The 22,219-nt window shown below is 60.0% G+C and overlaps 4 protein-coding genes across 4 annotated transcripts; 2 read left to right on the plus strand and 2 right to left on the minus strand.

Moving 5' to 3' along the window:
- Positions 1 to 2,731: 2,731 nt before the first annotated feature.
- On the minus strand, positions 2,732 to 5,801 carry LOC309577860 (fibulin-7-like; the record flags this gene model as incomplete). The annotated part of the gene is made up of 8 exons (XM_082290113.1): positions 2,732 to 3,092; positions 3,774 to 3,912; positions 4,002 to 4,139; positions 4,229 to 4,351; positions 4,509 to 4,634; positions 4,804 to 4,974; positions 5,131 to 5,287; positions 5,733 to 5,801. 8 exons carry the CDS (start codon positions 5,799 to 5,801, stop codon positions 2,732 to 2,734), a joined length of 1,284 nt encoding a protein of 427 aa, XP_082146239.1.
- A 1,870-nt stretch (positions 5,802 to 7,671) lies between these two features.
- On the plus strand, positions 7,672 to 11,529 carry LOC309577698 (C-type lectin domain family 18 member A-like; the record flags this gene model as incomplete). The annotated part of the gene is made up of 12 exons (XM_082289878.1): positions 7,672 to 7,771; positions 8,459 to 8,550; positions 8,974 to 9,198; positions 9,264 to 9,361; positions 9,847 to 9,968; positions 10,059 to 10,166; positions 10,383 to 10,475; positions 10,610 to 10,716; positions 10,856 to 10,985; positions 11,063 to 11,159; positions 11,238 to 11,329; positions 11,492 to 11,529. The coding sequence occupies 12 exons, from the start codon at positions 7,672 to 7,674 to the stop codon at positions 11,527 to 11,529; spliced, it is 1,302 nt and encodes a 433-aa protein (XP_082146004.1).
- A 1,417-nt stretch (positions 11,530 to 12,946) lies between these two features.
- On the plus strand, positions 12,947 to 19,226 carry LOC309577778 (RNA-binding Raly-like protein; the record flags this gene model as incomplete). The annotated part of the gene is made up of 7 exons (XM_082290005.1): positions 12,947 to 12,983; positions 15,082 to 15,160; positions 17,398 to 17,448; positions 17,784 to 17,932; positions 18,265 to 18,378; positions 18,664 to 18,830; positions 19,188 to 19,226. The coding sequence occupies 7 exons, from the start codon at positions 12,947 to 12,949 to the stop codon at positions 19,224 to 19,226; spliced, it is 636 nt and encodes a 211-aa protein (XP_082146131.1).
- A 1,318-nt stretch (positions 19,227 to 20,544) lies between these two features.
- On the minus strand, positions 20,545 to 22,110 carry EXOSC6 (exosome component 6). The gene has a single exon (XM_082289999.1). The coding sequence runs from the start codon at positions 22,092 to 22,094 to the stop codon at positions 21,267 to 21,269; it is 828 nt and encodes a 275-aa protein (XP_082146125.1). The 5' UTR covers positions 22,095 to 22,110; the 3' UTR covers positions 20,545 to 21,266.
- Positions 22,111 to 22,219: the final 109 nt, after the last annotated feature.

Below are 22,219 nucleotides of genomic sequence, written 5' to 3' on the forward strand. Positions count from 1 at the left end.
CGCAGGGGGCAAAACGTGGCGGGAGCGATCGTTCCGCGGGGATCCGGGAGGAAGGAGCGAGGCTTCGTCCTACACCAGCCCCGGTGTGGGGTCCTCTCACACCCGGGGAAATCCCGCCTACCACACTCCCCAGCCTTCCAAGGGGTCACATTCCATACAGACGGGGCTGGACATGCCCAGTGAGCCAGCGGTGGAGGCTGGTTGTGAGCTAAAGCCATCCCACTCCTGGAAAACTCCATTCCCTGTTATATCAACCAGTCTTTATGGTATGAAAATGTAGTATTTTTGTTAATATATCTATTCAGATTTACACTGTGACGTAATGAGGTTGCAGAATTTTACTGGGGAGTTTGGAATTTTACTGGAGGCTTTGCAGTGGTTTGTGCTTAAGTAAAACAAAGTAAAGGACACAGAAATAAGGATTGCTTTATCAATGAAGGATTAAGGACACCCCTGGGCAACCAGGATAACACAGCATTTGGCGGATTTGAAATCCTCCTAGCATCATTTGGTATCAGTAGTTCCAGCAAGATGGATTCCAGGGATGCCTGGATCATGGAATCATGGATTATCTTGAGTTGGAAGGGATTCACAAGGATCATCAAGGCCAAATCCTGACCCTACACAGGACTACCCCAAAAATCATACCATATGTCTGAGAGTGTTGTCAAAATGTTTCCTGCAGTCTGGCAGGTTTGGTGCTGCAACCACTTCTGCAATCACCGGAAAAGCAGCAAGAACATTGGGAAAACAGAATCAGAGAACAGTAAGGTTGGAAAAGACCTCTAAGATCATCGAGTCCAACCACTAACCCAGCACTGCCATGTTCACCACTAAACCATGTCCCCATGTGCCACATCCACACACCTTATGAACACTTCCAGGACTGATGATTTCACCACTGCCCTGGACAGTCTGTTCCAGTGCCTGACCACCCTTTCCATGAAGAAATTTTCCCTAATATCCAATTTACACCTCTACTGGCACAACTTGAAGCCATTTCCTCTTGTCCTATCACTTGTTACCTGGGAGAAGATCCGGACCCCACCTGGCTCCATCCTCCTGTGAGGGAGTTGTGCAGAGTGATAAGGTCTCCCCTGAGCCTCCTTTTCTCCAGGCTGAGCCCTCCCAGCTCCCTCAGCTGCTCCTCATCAGATATGTGCTCCAGACCTTTCCCCAGCTCCACTGCCCTTCTCTGGACTCGCTCCAACACCTCCATGTCCTTCTTGTAGTGAACTTTGCAAACTTTTACTGTCATTAGCAGTCAGTGACGTGGGTGTTAGTGACTAGTCCAGTTGTACCTGAAGGTTTGAAGGGTAGAAGAAAACCTGCGCAAAACCCCGTTTGTGGTGTCCGTTTTGGCTGAGACACCTCATGTGCAGGGATAAATATTTACCCCGTAATTCCCTACTTTGCATCCCAGCCCGTCGCCGCAGTCGGCACGGGCCAGCCGCGGATTTTGGTGACGCAGCCCTGTCGGCCCCCCCAGCCCAGTCCGCACCTCCGCTGCCCCTGGGGAGGTTTCTCCGCCCCGTCCAGCGGAGCAGCCGTGCGGAGCCCGGTGCCGGTGGCCGTGCTGGCGGCGGTGCACAAGGAGCTCTTTATGAGCCGCCCGCGCTCTGCGCACAGCGGCTGCTTTGTGCGAGGGGCAGCGGCCGGACACTCACCTAAGAAGGGCTCTGTGTGCAGAGGGAAGGGCGTCCCGGCGGCGGCGTGTCCTTCCCTCGCTGTCCCCAAAGGCCCTCGTCACCTTTTCAACCCCCAGCTGCTCTCCCTGCGCAGGGGTCTGGCCATGCTGGCGGTGGCTGGCGGTGCCCAAGGAGTCTGGGGCGCTGCAACCCACTTGTTCTCACAGCCCACCCTCCTCGAGCAGGGGAACAGCTCGAGTGCTTGGCGGCGAGCTGTGGAGCTGCAGTTTTGCCCAGCCACGGGCTTGGCTCCTGTTACAGCTGTTGCAGTGGGAAGTCTCCTGGGCACAAGGAAGCACGGCCCCTGTCACCATCCCCTGCTCACCAGTGCCAGGGAGCCCTGCTGTGCTTTCCAGGCACTGCCAAGGCAGCTGCAGAGAGTCTTGGCTGTGCAGGATGTTCAGGGCAGCATGTTGGAAGTTGTCCCTGCCCATGGCAGTGGAATTGGTACAAGATGATCCCTTCCAACCCAAATCATTCTGTGACTCTCTGTTCAGCCCATCTCCCATTTTTATGCTGGGGACTCTTCAGCACGGCCCCAGGAACAGTACTGCTGGAAGAGACATGGACACTGCATGACCCTGGATGGGCTTGGTAGCTCTATTGGCATCCCAAGCTCTGCAAGGTGACCCTGCCATCAGCACAGACACCAGCTGTCCCCAGGAGCGTTGCCCCAGGAGCACAAAGCATAGAGCAAGGAGGACACCTTTCCTACAGCCACTTTTCTTTTATTAGAGATTACATCTTGTACAAGAAGCTGAATCTGCATGCCAAGTGCTGTTGGCTCACTCTGTCTTTCCCCTCTTTGTGCCATGCAGGCAGAGAGGAGGGGGACTGGCAGAGGCAGGCACCCCCAGGCTGCTCCTTCCATTGCCCGTGCGGGTTTTCCTATGGGACACAGTCTTTGCTGTGGTGGCTATGAGAAAGCATTATGGGAGAGGGGTATCTCCAATGGGACAAAAACTGGGACCACTGAGCTGAACCTGCTCCATTATTCCCCAGGAGAGACCCTGGCATGGCCCCACCGCTGCCTCCAAAGGGAATCAAAACACATATGGGGACACAAAGGCTGTGACCTTGAAGATGTGCTTGCCCAGGAGAACTTTGTGGGAGAACTCGCTCATCTCCAGCTCCACCTCCAGCGTGGCTGGCCCCACCACGGGGCTGGTGAGCAGCAGCTCTCCCGTCTGCCGGTCCGAGCGCCGCACGGCAAAGACGCCCTGGCCCCGTCCGCCCGTGATGGTGAAGCGCAGGCTGTCACCCACAAAGCGGGTGGTGGACATCTTGAAGAGGACACGGGGCACCGTGCGGTTGGCCTGGAGCGGCAGGTAGTGGAAGGAGATGGAGCTGGCAGCCTGGTGGCAGGCTCGGCTGTCCATGGGGCAGGGGTTCCTCTCGCACTGGCTGCCAGGAGAGAAGGGATGCCACCGCTCAGTTGCCATGGTTTGGCTCTCAGGGAGCTGCCCTCATCCTTGCACACAAGCCCAGCCCGTGCAGCATCTCCAGCCCTGCTGTCGGTCCTGTGGCAGAGTAACCCAAGACAGCCACATCCGAGTGTGCCTGGCAGCAGATCTCTGCCTCATCCCTGCTTCTGCCAGGCAAATGCCATGGCTTGCAGGGACACAGCTCTGGGTGAGACTGGGTGGGTGCCACAGTCCCAGCTGAAGGCCAGGGATGGAGCCAGATGTGCCTCCTGAAGAGAAACCTGTCAGGATCAGGAATGCTCCTCTGTTTAGGGGGCACAGAGTGGTTTAATCTCAAGAGTGGGATGGCTGGGATTGATGGAAGGTAGCTGATGGCACCACATGGATGTGCAGCAGAGGAAAACCAGCATCATTCCCCCCAGGCTGGAGGTCTGAGAGGGGCCAGGATCTTGGATAAAGCCACCATGTATTGGGGTGCTCCCACCTGCACCCCCAGCATCCCAAGACCATCAGGGAGCATGCCAAGCACACCAGAGCACCCCATGTGGCAATTTGCTACCAGTGCTGGCTGGCACTCTCCCTGCTGCCCTGGGTGACACAATACAGTCTCCAGAGCACAATAGGACCCATCACCTGGGGACATGCACAGTGTGGTACTCACAAGGCAGAGGTCTTGACATAGCTGGTGTTGTGGCGTGGCGGGGGGCACTTGGGGCGCACGCAGCGGTGGCCCCCGAAGGTGTTGATGCAGAGGTCACCCTGGGTGCAGTTGTGCTGCTTCCCAGTGCACTCATTCACGTCTGTGGTGGTGACACAGGGTGAGTGGGGCTGTCCCCACTGCACCCCTCTTCCCATGGGAGGCTCCCTGCCCTGCACCTTGGGTTCTTACCCTCGCAGGCGTTGCGGTCAGCATGGAGCAGGTACCCAGGGGGGCAGAGGCAGCGATAGGAGCCGGGGAGGTTGAGGCAGTCATGGAGGCAAATCTGCGTCTGGGGGCTGGACTGGTAGAGCTGGCATTCATCCACATCTAGAGTGAACAAAGTGGGGAATGTCCAGAGATCCCATTGCCACCAAGCCCTGGTTCCCCACCCTCCATCATCTTCACACCCCTTTTACCTTGGCACACACCACCAGGTCGCAGCTGGAAGCCGGTGTCACAGCTGCAGCGCCGGGAGCCCGAGCGGCCCTCGGCACAGCGGGGCTGGCGGCTGAAGGAGGTGTTGCTCAGTGTCACCCAGTCTGCAGGGGACAGCAGGTGTCACATTCTGGGGCATGGGGAGATGGTGGGGGCCAAGGTTCTGGGGGGCTGCCAAGGAAGGGGAAGACAGGCACAGCATGGCCAGGTAGTGTCCCCATGAGAATCCCTGTCCTCTGCAGCCCAAACCCAGGCACCTACAGGAGTAGATGGGGCTCTGGCAGCTGGGGCCTGACCAGCCTGGGGGGCAGAGGCACGTGTAGCTCTGGTTGCCATCCACACAGGTCCCACTGTTGGCACACGGGTTGCTGGAGCAGTCATCAATACCTAGGGAGAAGGAGCTCGTGAGCATCAACTGGAGAAGCGCATCCTTGCCCACCCCCGGTGCCCATTGCTGCAGCCTCTGGGCAGAGCAATGGAACCCCACGGCTCAGGGTGACAGAGGAGCCCATCGGAAGGGTGGAGCCCATGGCACCCCAACCCTGCTCCACTTCACTTCTGCAGAAGGGCTGGGTGCCGCTCCACGTGCGGTTGTGCCGGCAGGCGCGGGTCTCTGAGCCCACCAGCCGGAAGCCGGCATCACAGACGAAGTGAACCTCATGGCCCACCCGCAGGCTCCGGCCCAGCATCCGTCCATTCAGGGGCACTGCCAGCTGCGGACAGGTCTCTGTGGACAGACAGACATAGGTGGGGATAGACATTGCCAGCCTGGAGCCAACCCCAGCCTGACAGGCAGGTGGGGGTCCCTTGCCCAGACTGTTTTTGTGGGTCCAGAGCCAGCCCGGGGGCGATGTCACCCATGGTGGTGACCAGCCAGGGTTACCATTGCGTTTGGTGGGTGGTCTCTGGAGGCGGCTCTGGAGGATGGAAAGCTGGTGCCGGAGCCCACGCGTGCCCCGCAGGTGGGCAGCCTCCTGTGCCACCAGCAGCTTCTGCATCTGCCGCACCACGCTGAGCGCCTGCTGCCGGTTCAGGCATTCCTGGGGGAACACGGGGACATCCCAACCACCAGCTGGGTTACCCTGCCACCCTGCCACAACCTGGGAGGAGCCTTCCAAGCAGGCAGCATCTTTGGGATTGGTTTGGATGTCCTGCCCTGGACAGAGCCCCTTCCCATCCTGGCTGGCGTTTGACCCTGGCTCCGTGTCTGCTCCAGCCTCAGCCCCCACCTCCCGGTCCTGCTCTGGCACCTGGATGGTGTGGAGAAGCTTCATGCCCTCAGTGCATGTAACATCATTTCACTGCTGCAGGGGAAAAGCCCCATGTCCATCCCCCTGGCCCTGGCAGCTGCACAGGTGCTGTGGCTGTGCTGTGCCCCCCACTCTGAGCTAGTGTCGGGGTGCTGGGGTGTGAGAGGTGGGTGCTGAGCAGCCCACAGAGGGAGGTCTGCTGTGGGGCTGGAGGGGAGGGAATGTGGGTCCTTACCTGGGAGCTGCCAAGGGGCAGTTGCAGGATGCCCAGGGCCAGCCAGGCTGGCAGTGGGATGAGGAGCATCACGCCGGGGCTGATCACAGGGGCAAGACGCTGATGGTCCGTTTCTGCTCACAGCCGTGTTCCTGCACTCGCTGGGATTTATCCGCAGCCTGTGCCCATGTGTTTGTTGGTTTTTCCCTTGCCTGAGGCTGAGCTGTAGGAAAGTTTCCCTTTGGCACTGGCTCTAGCCTCTCCCTTCCCTTCCCTTCCGTTCCTTCCCCTCTCTGCACATCAGAGGCTTGGGGGCCTTTCATGTCCCAGGGCCAGCAGATATCGGGGCCAGGCGGTGGCTGTCACGGCACTTACGGTGGTACTGGCGGTGCCAGGCTCACCACACAGCCAGTCCCGGCTCTGGGGGTCCCCGGCATGCAGAGATGCAGGATGAGGCTAATCCCATGCGCTAGCTAAGCCTGGGAAAGTCTCCTGAGAGAAAAGATGACTCTGAGGTCTTTGTGGGGGTTCTGCTCACCAGTGGGGCTGGGGCTGCTGGGAATGGTAGCCCAGGAATGCTGCGGGCTCACTGGACTTGCACAGCTTTGCTGGGGTGAGCTCAACCCTGGCTGGAGTTCAGAGGGGAGCCCCAGGGCTCTGCTGCAGCCTGGAGCTGAGGTGCAGCTGATGTTATGGTCTGCATTAACATGAGGGTCAGGCTTAATGTTAGAGTCAGCATTAGGGCTAGGGATGAGGTTAGGATCAGGGTTAGGATTAGAGTTGGTGTTAGGATTGGGGTTAGGATTAGAGTTGGGTTTAACATTAGCATTAGGTTTAACATTAGCATTAGGTTTGGAGTTAGCATTAAGTTTAATGTTTTGATTAGCATTAAAGTAATTGTTAGGGCTAAAGTCAGGTTTTTTCTTAGGGTTAATGTTAGTGTTAGGACACTGACTCCCAGTGCCAAGGGTTCAGATCCATATAAGCAGGAGGGTTTGCATGAGACTTGGGGTTGGCATTAGCATTAGTGCCAGGGTTCAGGCCAGGGTCAGGGCTAGACTCAGGCGGGGGGAACTAAAGCATTTTAGAGCTGGGTTTATGCTGACACCCAGCTCAACCCTGACAGCTTCTGGGTAGGATGCTTCCAGTCCCTCCTGCCTGTGGCATTTCAGAATCCTGAGTAGGGATGTCTGGAGCCCACATCTCTGACCTGTGCCAGGAGAGCACCTGGCATGGGTTCTGGGAGCCCTGTGCTGGGGCAGAGCTCTCAAGGTGCTGTTGAGCTCCCTGAGCAGCCCGGGCTCTGAGACACTTGCCCGACCCCGGGTGCCTGTGGAGACAAGGCCCCCTTGGGCCCAGCATCTCTCCCGCCGCCGGCCCCCGGCTCTCACATCCTCCCACCCTGTAACCACGCTGCCCAGCTCTCCGGAGCGGGTATTTGGCTTCATGCCTGCAGCGGTGTGTGTTACCTCCTCGGCATGTTTAATTCATGGGGCAGGAGGAAGGCTGGCAGCAGGGGCCCCCTTGCTGCCCCAGCCCCTTGGCTTCCAGTCTCCCAGTGTCCCAAAGTGGGTGCCGCTTGCGACCCCGGCTCCGGCTGCCTTCACACCCCGACCCCGGCTCGGCAGCGGGGCTGGGGCAGAGCACGGAGGGCTGACCCCGCTGCGGGACATCCCGGCGGGGCTGCAGCCCGGGGCCCCGGGAGTTGTCTGCCACATTCGCTCCAGCGAACAACTGTTTTGACAGAGCTATTACTCACCCGTCAAGCTTTTGTTCCCGCTGCCCAGCGGTGCCTGTCTGGAGTCCTGAATAGGATCAAATCCGGCAACCAGACACACACACGCACGCAGGAGCGCGCAGCCGAGCTCGCCCCAAAGCCAGCGCTGCTGCGGGGCAGCTCGGCTCTCCCCAGTCCTCCCTCCGGAGCTTGGGGGTCTGGTCCCCCCATCCCGGGGCTTAAATGAAGCTCTTGGTCCTGCTGGTTTGCAACCTCCTGGTATGGAGGGTGGGTGAGACGAGGTCGGATGCTCCAGAAAAGTTGTCCCCGCTGGCTCCGGGAGGTAACTGGGAGAGGGGCTGCCTCCCCGGCAGCAGGGCTGGGAGGCAGCTGGTTTGGGGGCATGAGTGCACCCTGAGCACCATCCCCTTGGGCCAGACCAGATGTGTGGGGGACTGGATGGGTGATGGGCACCCAGGGATGGCACTGGGGGGCTTGGTGGGTGATGGGGGCTGAGGATGGAAAGGGGCTGGGAGAGAGGGCATGGGCTTGGTGATGGGATGGAGCTGGGGGGCTCTGGGACTGGGGTTGCAGTGGAACCAGGGGGCTCTGGGGCTGGTAATGGGATGGAGCTAATGATGGAAGGGGGCTGGGGGTCCTGCAGCTGGTGATGGGGGCTAGTGATGGGTCTAGCCCAGTGGGGTCTGGACCCCTGGCAGGACAGAGGTGGGGGGGCAGAGGGGGTACATTCCTGGCAGTCTCAGCCCACCCATGCGAGACAGAGGCCCAGCAGGCTGTCGTTCCCCCCCCCCCCCGGCCCCTTGCCCCTTTTGTGCTCTCAGCCCAAAAGCTCTTTCTTCTCTCCCCTCAAGTCTCCATGGAGACCCGGGTGCCTTCCCGGTATCCCTGGCTGCGGTCGGACCCTTCAGGGGGAATTCCCACGGCCCCCCGAAGGGCAGGGATAGGGGGAAGGCACTTGTACCCCTCAGCCTCCTTGGCCCATTCTGTACCCCCTCCTGTCCCACTCTAGCTCTCAGCATGAAGGAGACCTTCCTGGTGCTCTCACTGCACAACAAATTGAGGAGCAAAGTGCAGCCCCCCGCTGCCAACATGCAGAAGCTGGTGAGCCCCCTTGCCGGTCCTGTCTCCCACCTTCGATGTCACATCCACCTCCCACTCCGTGCCCAGGGAGGTGGGCAGCCCATGGGTGATACACAGTAGTTTGCTAACATGCTAATGAAGCAGAAGAGCTGGCTGGTGTGGGGCCCCTGGGGAAGAGCATGCCACCGGCACTGCCATATCCAAGGCACACCAAAAGCAGGGCTGGTCCCTTGAGGTGCCTTTTGGGGTCCCCCATTTCCCTCTGATGTCTCCTGATCACCCCACAGCTGCACACATCAAAGGCAGCACTGGGCCCTAGGGATCCCTTGCAGCACCCTGCATGTCGGCCCTCTGTGCCCCCCAGTCACCCCCTGGACTGACGGCCTGGGTGGTCCCCAAACCCTCTCGGGCTGTTCCCTGGGTGGCTCATGCCCATCCCCACAGGAGTGGAGCGAGGAGCTGGGGCGGCTGGCGGGGGCACGGGCAGCGAGCTGCCTGGAGGGCCCCGCTCCACCACCAGCCCCACAGCTGGGCTGGAGCGAGGTCCTGCTGCCGGCGGGCGCCGGAGGCTTTGGGGCTGTGCTGGAGCTCTGGTTCGCTGAGGGACAACGCTATGACTATGGGACGGGGCATTGCGCCGGCAATGCCACCTGCCGCCACTACACCCAGGTGGGCATGAGGGGCATGGGGGGGCCGCTGGGGTCAGGGCCCCAGTGACAAACGCTCTCCCACAGCTGGTGTGGGCCACGGCGGGGCAGCTGGGCTGCGGCCGGCATCGCTGCCCCGGCCCCCACGGCCCCAGCGAGGCCTTCGCCTGCGCCTACTCCCCGGGGTAAGGGGCTGCGCCGTGGGGCCGCGGCATGGTGGGTGCGGCTGAGAGGGGCAGAGCTTGGCGCGGGTGGGCAGGGCTTAGCGGTGTGGGTGGGGTCTCAACCGGGTGTGTCCAGGTAGGGCAGGGGTTGACCTATGGGATGTGTGGCAGGAGGGGGAGCGGAGCTCGTCCCGGTGGTGGGTGGGGCTGTGCGCTGGAAGGGGGTGGGGCTGGGTGGTGTGGGTGGGGCTTGGAAATGTAAATAGGGCGATGTTTTGGGAGTGGGCGGGCCTGGGTGTTGAGGGCGGGGTTGTGTGCTGAAGTGGGCAGGGCTGAGTGCCGTGGACAGGACCGAGTGTCGGAAGTGGGTGGGGATGGGGAATGTAGGCAGGGCTGTGATTTAGAAATGGGCGCGGCTTTGCAATGTGGGTGCGGGCTTGCCCCGGAAAGGAGTGTGGCTTGCCCGGGTGGGCAGGGCATGCTCCTCCAGCTGCCTGTGGGGCCAGGGGCAACTGGGAGGTGGCTGGGACACCCATCCTGCCCTACAAGCAGGGACCCTGGTGCTCCCTCTGCACCGCCGGCCTCTCTGGCTGCTTCAAGTCCTGGGACCACAGTGGCGGGCTCTGCGGTGAGTCGCCCCTGTCACCATGGTCCCTGCATGGCCCTGGTGATGCTGTCTCCACCCCTGACGCCCTCACTGCCGCTCTGGCATTTCCAGAGGTGCCCAGGAACCCCTGTCGCATGAGCTGCAGGAACAGCGGGCGCCTCGACATGAGCAGCTGCCAGTGCGCCTGTCCCCGCGGCTACACGGGCAGGTACTGCCAAGGTGAGAGGGCACCGTGCAGCCTCCAGAGGCTTGTTCGTGGCTGCCGCAGGGCACGTGTGTGCAGGGTGGACATGGTGCATGCAGGTGCAGGGCCGGTGCAGGCATTCATGGGCACGGCCAGTGCAGCGTGGGCAGCACAGCCAGCACAGGGGGAGCAGCGCGGGGCGGCAGGGGCTGCTGAGCCCCCTGACAGCTAATGCCGTGCTGTGCCCACAGTGAGGTGCAGCGGGCAGTGCCTCCACGGAAGGTTCAGGAAGGAGGAGTGCTCCTGCCTCTGCGACACGGGCTATGGTGGAGCCGAGTGCGGCAGTGAGTCTGATGCCACCTGCTGTGGGGTGGCATCAGGGATCCACAGGCAGGGGACCCCAGAGTGGGGCAAAGGGTCCTCTGTGGGCCCAGCTCTGCCAGCACAAGGACCCACCTGCTCCTGCCTGTGCCTCCAGCAAAGATCCATTTCCCCTTCCATGCCTGTGACGTGCGGATAGACAGCGACTGCTTCATGGTGTCCCCTGAAGCCGACACCTACTATGGAGCCAAAATTAAATGCCAGGTGAACTCCTGGGGTGCTCCAAGCATCCCTGTGCAGCTGAAAAGTGCCACCCAAGCTTCCAGCTCCCCTGGGCATCTCTCCTCTGCCTGGCATGGGGCTGGGCCATGCAGGTGAGGCAGACTGACTCCCTCCCCCACAGGAGAAAGGAGCGATGCTGGCCCAGATAAGAAACCAGAAGGTTCAGGACATCCTGGCTTACTACCTCAGCCGCTTGGAGATGGGTAACAGGGTGACAGACACTGATTTTGAGACTGGAAACTTCTGGATCGGTGAGAGAGAGCAGTGGGCAGGGGGCAGGGTGCCCAGGGTGCTGGCAGACATGCCAACCCACCTCCTGCTCCCCCAGGTCTCACCTACAAGACATCCAAGGCTTCCTTCCGCTGGGATGTGGGTGAGCCATCCTCGTTCACCAGCTTCGCTTTCGGGCAGCCAGATAACCAGGGGTAAGTGGATCTAGAGGACACTGAACTCTGCATGGTGTGCCTGCTGACTGGCTTCACCACCCTCCTGGTGGGACACAGGTTTGGGAACTGTGTGGAGATGCAAGCATCAGCTGCCTTCAACTGGAACGACCAGCGCTGTAAGACCCGAAACCGGTACATCTGCCAGTTCGGTGAGTGAGCGGCTGGGAACCCTCCCGTGCCTTCCTGGGTGTGCTGGGCCCTGGAGGTGCCAATCCCCAGCTCTGATGGGTCTGTCCCTTGTTGCCAGCCCTGCCCAGACCTCTGTGTCTCTCCTGGGGTGGGAGGCACTGACTCTACACATGCCATTGCAGCCCAGGAACACATCGCCCTGTGGCAGAGGTACCCCTGAGCTGGTAGCCCTGGGAACCGGCCAGCGCTGGCTGCTGTGCTGAACCTGTGGCTCAGGAGGACCCTGGTGCTGTGCCAAGCCTGGACCATGGCTCAGGAGGATCTCCCCACAGCTCACTTGTGCAGGGAATGAGGGGCTGAGGGGACCCATGGTGCTGGGACCTGGCAAGAAGGGGTGTGCTGTACGTCAGCATCCCTGAAACAGCATCTTTTTCTGCCCCTCACCTTCTTCTGTCACTATCACCCTGCAACACCCTGGGTAGGAGATGCCCTTGCAACAGCAAAGTACAACAGCATCCTCCTCCCAAACCAGCAGCTGGGCTGTGTCTGGACTGTGGTCTCAGTGTGATGAGGGGCCAAGGGGGCTCTTTGGGGGTGCAGATCTTGGCACAGCTCAGGGCGAGGATCAGGCTCAGCTCTGAGCCATCATCCTGACCTGGGTGAGAACGCTCCAGCCTGGTGGGTTCCTCACCATCACCTGGTCCTTCATCATCATCTGCCCGGTCATTAATAAAGACCCTCTCTCCTTTGGGAAGAGCAGTTTGTCTCTTTTTCATCCCCTAAGCCCACCAGACTCTCCCTAGCCACAGCCCACATCCTGCCTGCACTGGGTGGAACCTCCAGGTTCATCTCTGGAGTGGGTTCTGGGGTTGCAGGAGCCAAGGCCAGCCTTGGCTGAACTCATCTTCAGCACATGGGGTTGTTTTGGAGGAGTGGTGTTAGCCAAGAGCTGCTTCTTCCAGCCCCAGTGTGGCCCCAAGTCACAGCACCCCGTGTGCTGAATGCAAGCTTGTAGCCCCAGCACTCATGGGTGTCAGTGGGTGCTTTGAAGGGGACATGCCACTGCCCTCCTCCTTTCCTAACAGCCCACTCCAGTGCGGGGCTGGGAATTAAAACGTCCTCAGCCAGGACATTCCGTGGCATGTTGGTTGTGCCCTGCCTCAGCCAAGGGAAGGCACCATCCACATTGCTGGCCTGGGCTCGGGGCTCCGGGCAAACTGTGTAAACCCAGGGTGAAAGTGAGCTGGCAGCCAGGAGGGCAGGATCTGGCAGGTGGAAGGTGCCAGGAAGATTGAGGTGGAAAGCAGACCAGAGAGGATGAGGATGGAGATCCCGAGGGCGGGGTCCGGCAGGTGGGAAGGGGCGGGAGGATGGAGCTGGAAGGAGCCCAGGGAAGATGAGAGCGAGGCTGGAGCTCCCCGGGGCAGGGTGAGCCCGGTCCCCGCGGTGCCGGCAGTGGTGCGGGCAGGGACGGGCAGCGGGGCTGCCACAGACCCCCGTGCGGGGCGTGGTGTCCCCTGCCGCGCCGCGGTGGTGCGGCCCGCGGCCCCCCCGCCCGGCGGTGGTAGCGCCCGGTGGCAGCGCGGTCGGTCGGGCGCGGGGCCGGAGCGGGGCCGGAGCGGGGCCGGAGCGGGGCCATGACGCTCTTCGGCAGCGGGGACGCGGGCTGGAGATGTGAGTACCGGCCGGATCCTACCCTCCCCGAGTACCCCTTCCCCCGCGGGATCGGCTGTCCTTCCGCACCCCTTCCCCGGGAGATGCTCGCCTGGCACCGGGATGCTCGCCCGGCACTAGGATGCTCGACCGGCACCGGCAGCTCTGACCGAGGCGGGGGTGTTCCCCTGCAGCCTTCTGGTGCCTCTAAGACTCTTCACCCCGGACACGGCACCCTCCGGGGTGCCCACCACAGCGGTACCAGTCCCTCCCCAGGGCTGGATGGCCTCCCAATAGCCGGGGTGCTTGGTTCTCCCCATGGCATCGCACCTGGAACAAGGATGTCCTCCCGGTACAGGGATGTCTCCATGCCATTATCCCTCCAGACCATTAGCTCCAGGTCGGGAATATCTTCTCAGTACTGGAATGCCCCATGCCATTCTCTCCTAGGACAGGGATTCCTCCCAGCACTGGGATGTCCCCATGCCATTCCCTCCTAGGACAGGTATTTCTTCTAGTTCTGGGATGTCCCCATGCCATTAACCCCAGGTCAGGGATGTCCTCTCAATACTGGGATGCCCCCATGCTAATACTGCCCCCCCCGCCCCGGATAGGAATATCCTCCAAGTACTGGGATGGCCCTCCTTGCATTATTCCCCCATACCATTACTCCACTAGGACAGGAATACTCTCCCAGGACACTTCTGTTACTGGGGAGGGAAGGGAGCCCAGACACAGGGCCAATCAACCTGGGGTGATGGAGCCCCTGTGGCTTGGTCTCCTGCCCCAGCAGGACAGTCCCCATGATGCTGGTGGCCTGTGACAGGGTGTCTAGCCATGACTGGGGTCCCTGGCTGGGGTCCTGCTGTCAGGGAGGAGAGTGGGTGTCTCTGCTGGGTGGATGTGATGGGCTGGAGAGAGGGGTGTCAACAGCAGGCTCTGGCCCTGAGCAGTGAGCATGGCCATCCCTAGGGATGCTGCTGCACCCACGGAAAATGGGCGCCAGCGTTTCCTGGTGCACACTGAGCACCTTCCCCAGCTCATCCTAAGATCAGAGCCAGCCCACAAACTTTGCCACACAAGGTGGCAGCCTGGAAAGCAAACAAGTTCCAGTTTCCTTCTGCTCAGAAACCCTCTTCTCTGTAGGAACAGCAGGACCTTGCTCTGACAGCTGTGGGGCTTGAGGGGCCTGTGGCCAGTGTCCAGGCTCCTGGGAGGTCTAGACTGCTCTGATGGGCTGGTGTGTTCCCAGATGACTTGAGAAGCTTCAACATGGGGTTCCCTGGTGCAGTAGCATCCACAGTGTCACCCATGGAACAGTTGGTCACACTTACTATGGCCAAGGGTGAGTGTGCAAGAGGGAGCCCTCAACTGTCTCCTCACCCCAGTGGCCAGAGAGGTTTTGGAGTGTCCCAAAATTACAAAATTAAATATATGGAGATATTCACAAATCACAGCATCGGTGCCTCTCAAATGTATATGTAGAAAATTGATTCAAGTTGGCTTTTCTATGGATGTTGGCTATGAAATCCTAAAGAAGGGATGAAGAGCATTGCCAGGGAGGTGTGATGTGGCATCCCAAGAGGCATCTCCACCCCATACATCATCACACGTGTCTCAGCAGCCTTCGGGAGGGTGAAGCAGCTGGACACAGGGCTTCCCCCATCCCTGGCACCCAGCTGTACTCACAGGCATCCTGCTGGCCTGGATATCCCTGAAAAATAGTCCAACCACCCAGCAGGAGTGATAGCAAAGGTGGATTCACCACAGTGGTGGGAAATGCCTCTGCAGGTTAATTACCTCCATCATCAGAGGTGCTTTCTGCCACCCTAATTGGAGCCTGCCCAGCTTTGGGTCCTTGGGACAGGGCGCCCATGGGAAAGGACACCTGGAGCCATTACATTTCTGGAACAACCTTGGGTTGCTGCTGTCCATTCCAAAAACTTAAATCTAGAGCGATCTGCCAGCCCCCTGCTCATCCTATGGGTGCTCTGCAGTGGGACATCTCCAGCTAGGAGAGAAAAATGGCTGGGAAGCTGGTGCCGGAGATGTGTCTGTGTGGGGTAGGATATTGGCATCCCCTTTCTTTCCACTGCTCATTCCCCTCCTCTCCCTTCAGATCTGGACATGGCCAGAGAGCCCAAGCCGAGCCGGGCCAGGCTGGGCCAGAAGCGGCAGCACAGCAGCAGCCTGTACCAGTGAGTGCCTGTGTGCGGGGCGGGGGCTGCCCTGGGGACTGGGGACTGTCCCACACCTGGCTCCTCTTCCTCCCCTGCTCTCCCTCACTCTCACCTCTGGCTATTCCAGCTGGGAGGCATAGGTAGGGACATCCCTGCCTCATCCCAGGGCTCTTGGAGCATCTCCTGGTGTACTGGTGCCATCTGCAATCCTTGCCAGGCTCCTCCTGGTGTGTGTCATTAATGGGTGTCCCCTTCCCCATCTGAAGGCGGTGGGAGAACAAGCAGAGCCCTGTGATCTCCACGCCTGCTGAAGTATTTCCCCCCAAGTAATGGCTTCACACTGCCAGGGGGCAAGTTTAGGTTGGGCATAAGAAATGAATTCTTCCCTGTGAGGGTGGTGAAGCACTGGCACAGGCTGCCCAGAAAAGCTGTGGATGTCCCATCCTGGGAGGTGCTCAAGGCCAGGTTGGATGGGGCTTGGAGCAACCTGGTCTAATGGAAGGTGTCACTGCCCATGGCAGGGAGTTTGAAAGGAGATGAACTTTGAGAACTCTTCCAACTGAAACCATTTCAGGATTCTATGATTCTATGTCAATGTCAGTTGCAATTGTGCCCCTTAAATGCTGTTCCTCAGGGACAGACACCCCTGCAGAGGCACAGAGGAGTGGCAATGGCCCTGAGGAGGGCAGTAGGTGGTGGTAATGGTGGCAAAAGTGGTAGAGGAAGAGCCTGTCCCCATCCCTGTGCACTCTTGGCTCCATGTCTCAGTGGATGTGTGGTGAGGAGGGGATCAGAGCTGGGCTCCTGTCTTGTTAGAGCTTTATTGTGAACGCCCTGACTGAACTAATTGCTCTGCCCGTTGCCATGGAGCTGAAGGGATGCAGCACTGGAGGGCCGGGACTGCCGGCCCCCTTGGGTGCTGGAGCGTGGCAGCTACTGCTTTTTCTCTTCCCAGGGGATGCTCTGAGCAAAGAGCTGAGCCAGGAAACCCCTTGCTGTGTCCCCAGCTGGGTGCTAGACCCCAAGACTAACTGTCCTGCAGTGCCACCAGTTCTCCCACAGCACAAGGTGGCCTGTGGCATGCCCACCCCTTTTGGCATGGGCTCCATACAGCATCAGCAGCCGTTGCAGGGGGCACCTCCCCTGTGCCCTGCGTGTGGGTTAGGACACCTTTCCCACTGCCCATTCCCCTCTTCCCCGGGGCAGGTTGCAACCTTCCTCCATGATAGGCAGGAGCTGGGGATGTGAAGGACTTGCTGTCCCCATCACAGTGATGGAAACTGGGAAGGCAGTGAGCTTGGACCAAAACCTCCCAAAATACACCCCAATAATTATACCCCAAGAGTAAAGCACAGGAGCAGGTGGGTCCTGGTTCCCCAGGGCTGCCAGCTCATCCTTACCAGAAAGGCTGGTGCTTGTGGGCTGTGGGCTGTGCAGATGATTCTTGAAGAAGGCAGGGTGGCAGTGGGACAGGGGATGCCACTGCCCCATGATGGGCTCCAAGCTGCCCTCTGGGCTGGGCAAGCCTGGCCTAGGTTTGGTGCCCCAGGCAGGGCAGTCCAGCTTGCCTGCGAGCCCCCCAGCAGACCTCCAGCTCTCCCTGAGCTCCTGCACTGATCCTGCAGCAACGAGTTCATCTGCAGCCAAATCTGGAACCCTGGGGGACCTTGTCCTGGTCCCCCCATTCCTGGCAGCATGAAGGCTGCCTGCTCCAAGTGATGCTCAGATCAAGACTGACTCCCCTCGGGTTAGGCTCAATCTTATGCTCCCTGACTCTGCAAGAACTGAAGCAGCAAAATGAGCTTCAGCATCTTTCCTCTTCCTCCTCTTCTTCCTTCTCCTTCCCCCACTCCCTGCTCCTGGTCCAGAGTGCATGATTTATTACTGGAATGTTGCTGCTCATAGTAGAAGGGATCTGTTGACAGAACACTTCTTAATTTGGAGCCAAACGAGTTGGCACAACCATGAAATTTAACATCAGGATACTCTAAATGCAGCTTCCTGAGGGCAGACCCTGCTGATGCTGCCCCAGGGACTCTCACCATCCCACTCAACACCCTTCTTTGCCTCTGAGGAAGATCCCTTCCAGGGCACAGCCACTTCCTGGACCATGCTGCAGCTTGCATGGGATCCTCCAGGATGCCTCCTGCTCCCCAGGGATGAAGGTTGGGTAGGTGCTGTGCCCAGCAGTGACTGCTCCACGGTGTCTGTGGACCCACAGAGCAGCTGACATGTTCTCTCTCCCCCTCCTGCAGCAGTAACTGTGACCTGGACTATGATCTCTACAGGGACGACTTCCCATACCGGTGAGCACAGCATCCCAGGAGCGAGATGAGCTGAGCATATGTGGGTTTGGCATGTGACTGTATCTCTGATCGTGGAAAAGTGGGGTGTCCTGGGCATCCAGCCCCTTGCCTTTGACAGAGGCTCAGTGGTATTTCCCCACTTGGAGGAGCTGCATCTTCCCCAGGCTTGGGGGGCCTTTGGGGAGGGGTACTTGGAGAAGAGACAACATGTGGGCAGGGCAGTGCCCAGGCTGGGGGTCCTTTACTGTGCAGGGATCCCAGGAGATGCTCTCTTGGCTGCTGCTGCTGCATCTCTGAGGTTGTGCTCACGCTGCCCTGCTCTTGTGCCCTTGCAGGGTGTACGAGTACCAGAAGATCCCCCCACTCATTAACCGTATGCCAGTCAAGACCAGACGGACTCACTTGGGAGCAGGAAGCAAGAGCAGCCTGAGTCCCCAGCCCAGGACAAGGAGCAGCACCAGCGCCACAACAGGACGGACAAAATGTAAGTGCGACAGGGCTGGGAGGAAGAGAAGGCTGAGTTATTGTGTCTCGGTGCATTAGAGCAGTGCCAGAGTCCAGAGGTCCCACTTGGTGCTGACCCTGTTGCTGTGAGTCCCCAGCTCCAGCAGACACAGCCTGGCCTACACTGGTGTGCTGGCTGTTCCCTGGATCCATTCCTGTTCCTCAAGGATGACCAGTGGGGAGGATGTTTCATAGAGGAGAATGTTTTGTGGAGGAGAATGCTCCAGAGAGGGAGGTGCTCTGGAGGTGGCTGCCCAGGATGGCATGTCTTTCTGGCTTTGGGTGGGATCCTCACGGCTCCTCTTCCCATAGTGCGAGCTGAAGAGCTGCACTCCATCAAGGGGGAGCTGAGCCAGATCAAGGCACAGGTGGACAGTCTGCTGGAGAGCCTGGACCGCATGGACCAGCGGAGAGAGCATCTCACAGGTGAGGGGACTGGCCACAGACCCTCCAACACTTGTGTGTCTGTGCTGGGCAGCTCACGGGCACACACGAGCCTGAGTACTGAGCTGGGTGTAAGGGGAACCTTCCCATGAGCCCAGGACATCCAGAGCTGGCTGGGCAGATTCCCCACGTCCTTTCCCTTCTCTGGGCTGGCAGGGAAGAGCCTGGCCTTTTGGCCAGAAAGCTGGCGAGGACAAGGGAAGCTGGTGAGAACAGAGCTGGTGCTTGCACAGGTACCCCAAATTTCTTCTGTCTCTGCCTTTTCAGGGTCTAAAGAGAGTGAGAAAAAGAGGGCAGAGCTGGGGACAGAGTCACCATCCCCAGTAGGAGAGGGGTCACAGGAGTCACGGGGGAAGGAGAGGACTGGGGCTGACAGGCACAGCGACCTGCGCAATATTGACAGTGCCGAGGAGAGCACAGACACAGAGGAGACGGTAAGAGGAGGGCCAGATCCTCTGCCAGGCTCTCTGCTTCCCTAAAATCCACCCCTGCTTGCTGGTGAGGGATGCCTGGAGCAGATGAAATGCTCCATCGGGGTTCCTCAAGCCATTCCAGCTGAGTGCCAGGGCTAAAACTTTTGGCACATCTAGAACATCCTCAAGTACCCTGCAGCAACCCCCTGGGTGTGCATCACTCCAGCACCAAGGCTACAAAAAACCCCTCAGAGCAGAAATACGTGTTATTAAAGGTGCTGCTCCCACACTTGCACTCCCCACCTGCGTGTGGGAACCCAGGTACCGCCGTGCTGGGCAGGGTGCTGAGTTTGATCCTGTGTGTGTTTCTCCTCACAGGTGAAAACCCACATGTCGGACCCTGAGGGCAGCCAGTAGCCAGACTGGAATGCTGTGGCCTTCCCGTGTGGCCAGCCCTTCCCAGCTTCTGTTCTTTATTTCTTTTGAGGCTTCCAGGTAGTGCCACGTATGACATGAGGTGCCTGCCCTTGGCACGGCCGTCCCCTACCACTGGCAGCCCAGTGTCCCACCTTGGGAGTTGCCAGCCAGCTCTGGCGAGAGAAGTTTTTGTGTTCCAGTGTGCTTTTCTTTTTCCTCCTGTTTTCAGACCTATGGATAAGCAGAGGTGGCCTGGGGAGGGGAGCAGTAAAAAAACAAGAAAGGACCATATCCCAAAGGAGTGTCCCAAAATCCATCTGCCTTGCTGCCAGTGTCACCTCACCCACAAGATGCTGTGGAGCACAGAGAAAGCAGCCCAGGGCTCCCACCCCTATGGCACACGTGGCATCCCGACCTTCAGACCCTGGGTACTGGTGCAGCAGGCATGGGTACAGCCCAGGATGGCTTTCAGAGCTGCTCAGCATCCCATCATAGAAAGAAGGAACCACCCTAAGCCAGCTCTAAGAGGCTTTTGCAGGATTTTGGGATGGTGCCAAGCCTAGCTCTGATGTGAGCTGCAGGACCAGCAGTGGGGCAATGCCAACTGAATCACTCCCATTTGCCCCTGCTCCCAAATGTGTTTTCCTTACTGGTTTTCCATGGGCTGTTCTCAGCCAGGCATCATGTCTGTGGCCAGCAGGACTCCAGTAAGAGCTTTACAAGGGCCCCTGGCCTTGCACCCAAGGAGTCCTGGTCCCCCCTGGGCTCCCCAGTGTCACATTTTGGTTCCATGCCCCTAATTTCTCAGTCGTCCTTCTCTCACTGGTAAGAACTTATTCAGTATTTCTAGTTTGCTCTGGTAAAAGAGTGTATTGTGTTGGAAAGAAAAATAATTTGTATTTCTTTTCTCTGGTTATTCGACTCCAATGCAGTTTTTAACCGTCTGAAGTGCACATTTAATTTTTGTACCCCATTTTATGTGCTGTCAGACACAACCCCCAGCTCTGAGGGCTTTCTTGGATGCTGCCTTTCCTACAGCTCAACCCAGAGGCACAACTGCAGCTCTGCCCTGTTTCCCAGTGGAAAATACCCAGAATATTCCCTACCAACCCGCCATGGTGCAGCTTGGCAGACAGGGCCACCTGCTCCACTCCATCTCCAGGAATAACCAGATTCCAAGGAAGCACCCAGCTCCCCCTGAACTCCTCAAGGACAGTGGGAGCAGAGGGGGTGACCCTGACTATGTAAGTGCATCCTTCCACCTCTGCCCATAGCTGGCAGAGGCCCCAGGAGGGTCATGCAGGCAGAAGACTCACCAGAAAAAATATTATTTATTATTATGAAAAAACTAACAAAACACAACTCTGCCACTCTGAAGCACTGCCTGGGCAGGAAGTCCAAGGGGTGCACAGTCCATGCCATGACGTGGTTCCTGCCTGGATGGTTATGGTGGGGAGCTTGGAGTGAGGGTTTCAGCCTGGTGCTGTGACCAACCCAGAGGGAGATGTGGGGTCCTGCAGTGCCAACAATTGCTAGGAGGGAGGTCTCAGGCAGGCTCCGGCTGCTGAAGCAGTATGGAGGCTGTTCTTGAGGGGCTTCAGCAGCATGCAAAGCTGTTTGGGCCCTGTGGTGCCAGTTGGGAATGGTCTCCTGCAAGACGGGGGCTTCTCAGGTGCACTCTGGGGTGCTTGGGCGGTGTGGGGGCTGCTTTGGGGGCTCTCTGGTGGTGGTGGGGGTGCAGATTCCAGTGTCTTTGAGCACAGTTCTTGGGTCTCCAGCAGTGCAAAGGTTGGCTCATCCAGTCTCCAGCAGCATGACACATGGATCAGGCTGGGCCTGGGGGTTCTCCAGCAGTTACAATTAAACTTAAGCTTAAACTTAATAAACTTCTAATATTCTAAAAGTAAGCTTATTTTAGTCCTCAACAGTGAGGTGTAGATCAGGCAGGCTCCAGGGGTCTCCAACAGCACTGAAGGCAGCTTGGGCGGGCTCTGGGAGATGCCCCATCTTCAGACTGAGGGACGCAGGTCTCAGGGGCACTCAGGCACTGGTGGCGGCGGTGGCAGCGGCGGCGGCATCGCGGCGCTGGGCGGCCCGCAGCAGGCTCTGCCGCAGCACCGGGTACTGCCGGTGGCAGCCATCGAGGCCGAGCCGCAGGGCTTGCGCCCAGTCCTCGGGCGGGCCGCCCCGGCCGCCGCCCAGCACGGCCGACACCTGGTTGAGGGCGGGCAGCAGGGCCAGCGTGAGGCGGGCGGCGGCGCGGCGCTCCTCGGGCTCGGCGGGCTGCAGCATCCATGAGGCGGCGGGCGCGGGCGGCCGGCACAGCGCGCAGCCCACGGCCAGGTCGTACATCTCCACGCCCGCGTCCGCCAGCGCCAGGGCGGCGGCGCTGACGGCGGCGGCCAGCGCCGAGCCCCCGTCCTGCAGCAGCAGCGCGCTGACGGCCAGGCGGGCCCGCGGGTAGCGGCCCAGCCGCACCGCCGGCTCCAGCGCCTCCCGCAGCGCCGCCGCCGCCTCCCGCTCCGCCTCCCGCTCCGCCGCCGCGCCCGGCCGGCCCCGCGCCCCGCGCCCCGCGAAGGGCGCCCGGCGGAACTCGCAGAGCAGCCGGCCCGGGCCGGGCTCGGCCGCCTCCCGCGGGCCCCAGGCGGCGCAGAGCACCTTGGTGCCGCTGCCCAGCTCCACGTAGGCCGAGCCCTGCGCCTGGCTCAGCAGTCCGGCCCGCGCGAACAGCGGCCGCAGGGCGCAGGGGTCCCGCGGCGCCACTCCCGCGCCTTCCCCGTCCTCTTCATCCTCGGCCGCGGTCGCTGCCCACAGCGCCGGCGGCTGCGACTCCTCCGGGCCGCACAGGCGGCGGTGATCCAGCGGCATGTTCGGCGGGACACCGTGAGCGGGCGGGGACGGGGCGGGCCCAGGCGGGAGGCGGGCACAAGCTGTGACTGGCAGGGGGATCCCACCCCATCCCGTCCCGTCCCGCCAGCCCAGCAGAGCCGGAG

This window comes from Coloeus monedula (genome assembly GCF_965178545.1).
Source record: "Coloeus monedula genome assembly, chromosome: 13".
Classification (NCBI taxonomy): domain Eukaryota; kingdom Metazoa; phylum Chordata; class Aves; order Passeriformes; family Corvidae; genus Coloeus; species Coloeus monedula.

Excerpts from the sequence above, each read along its gene's own strand:
- EXOSC6 (XM_082289999.1), bottom strand. The coding sequence starts at position 22,094 with ATGCCGCTGGATCACCGCCGCCTGTGCGGCCCGGAGGAGTCGCAGCCG.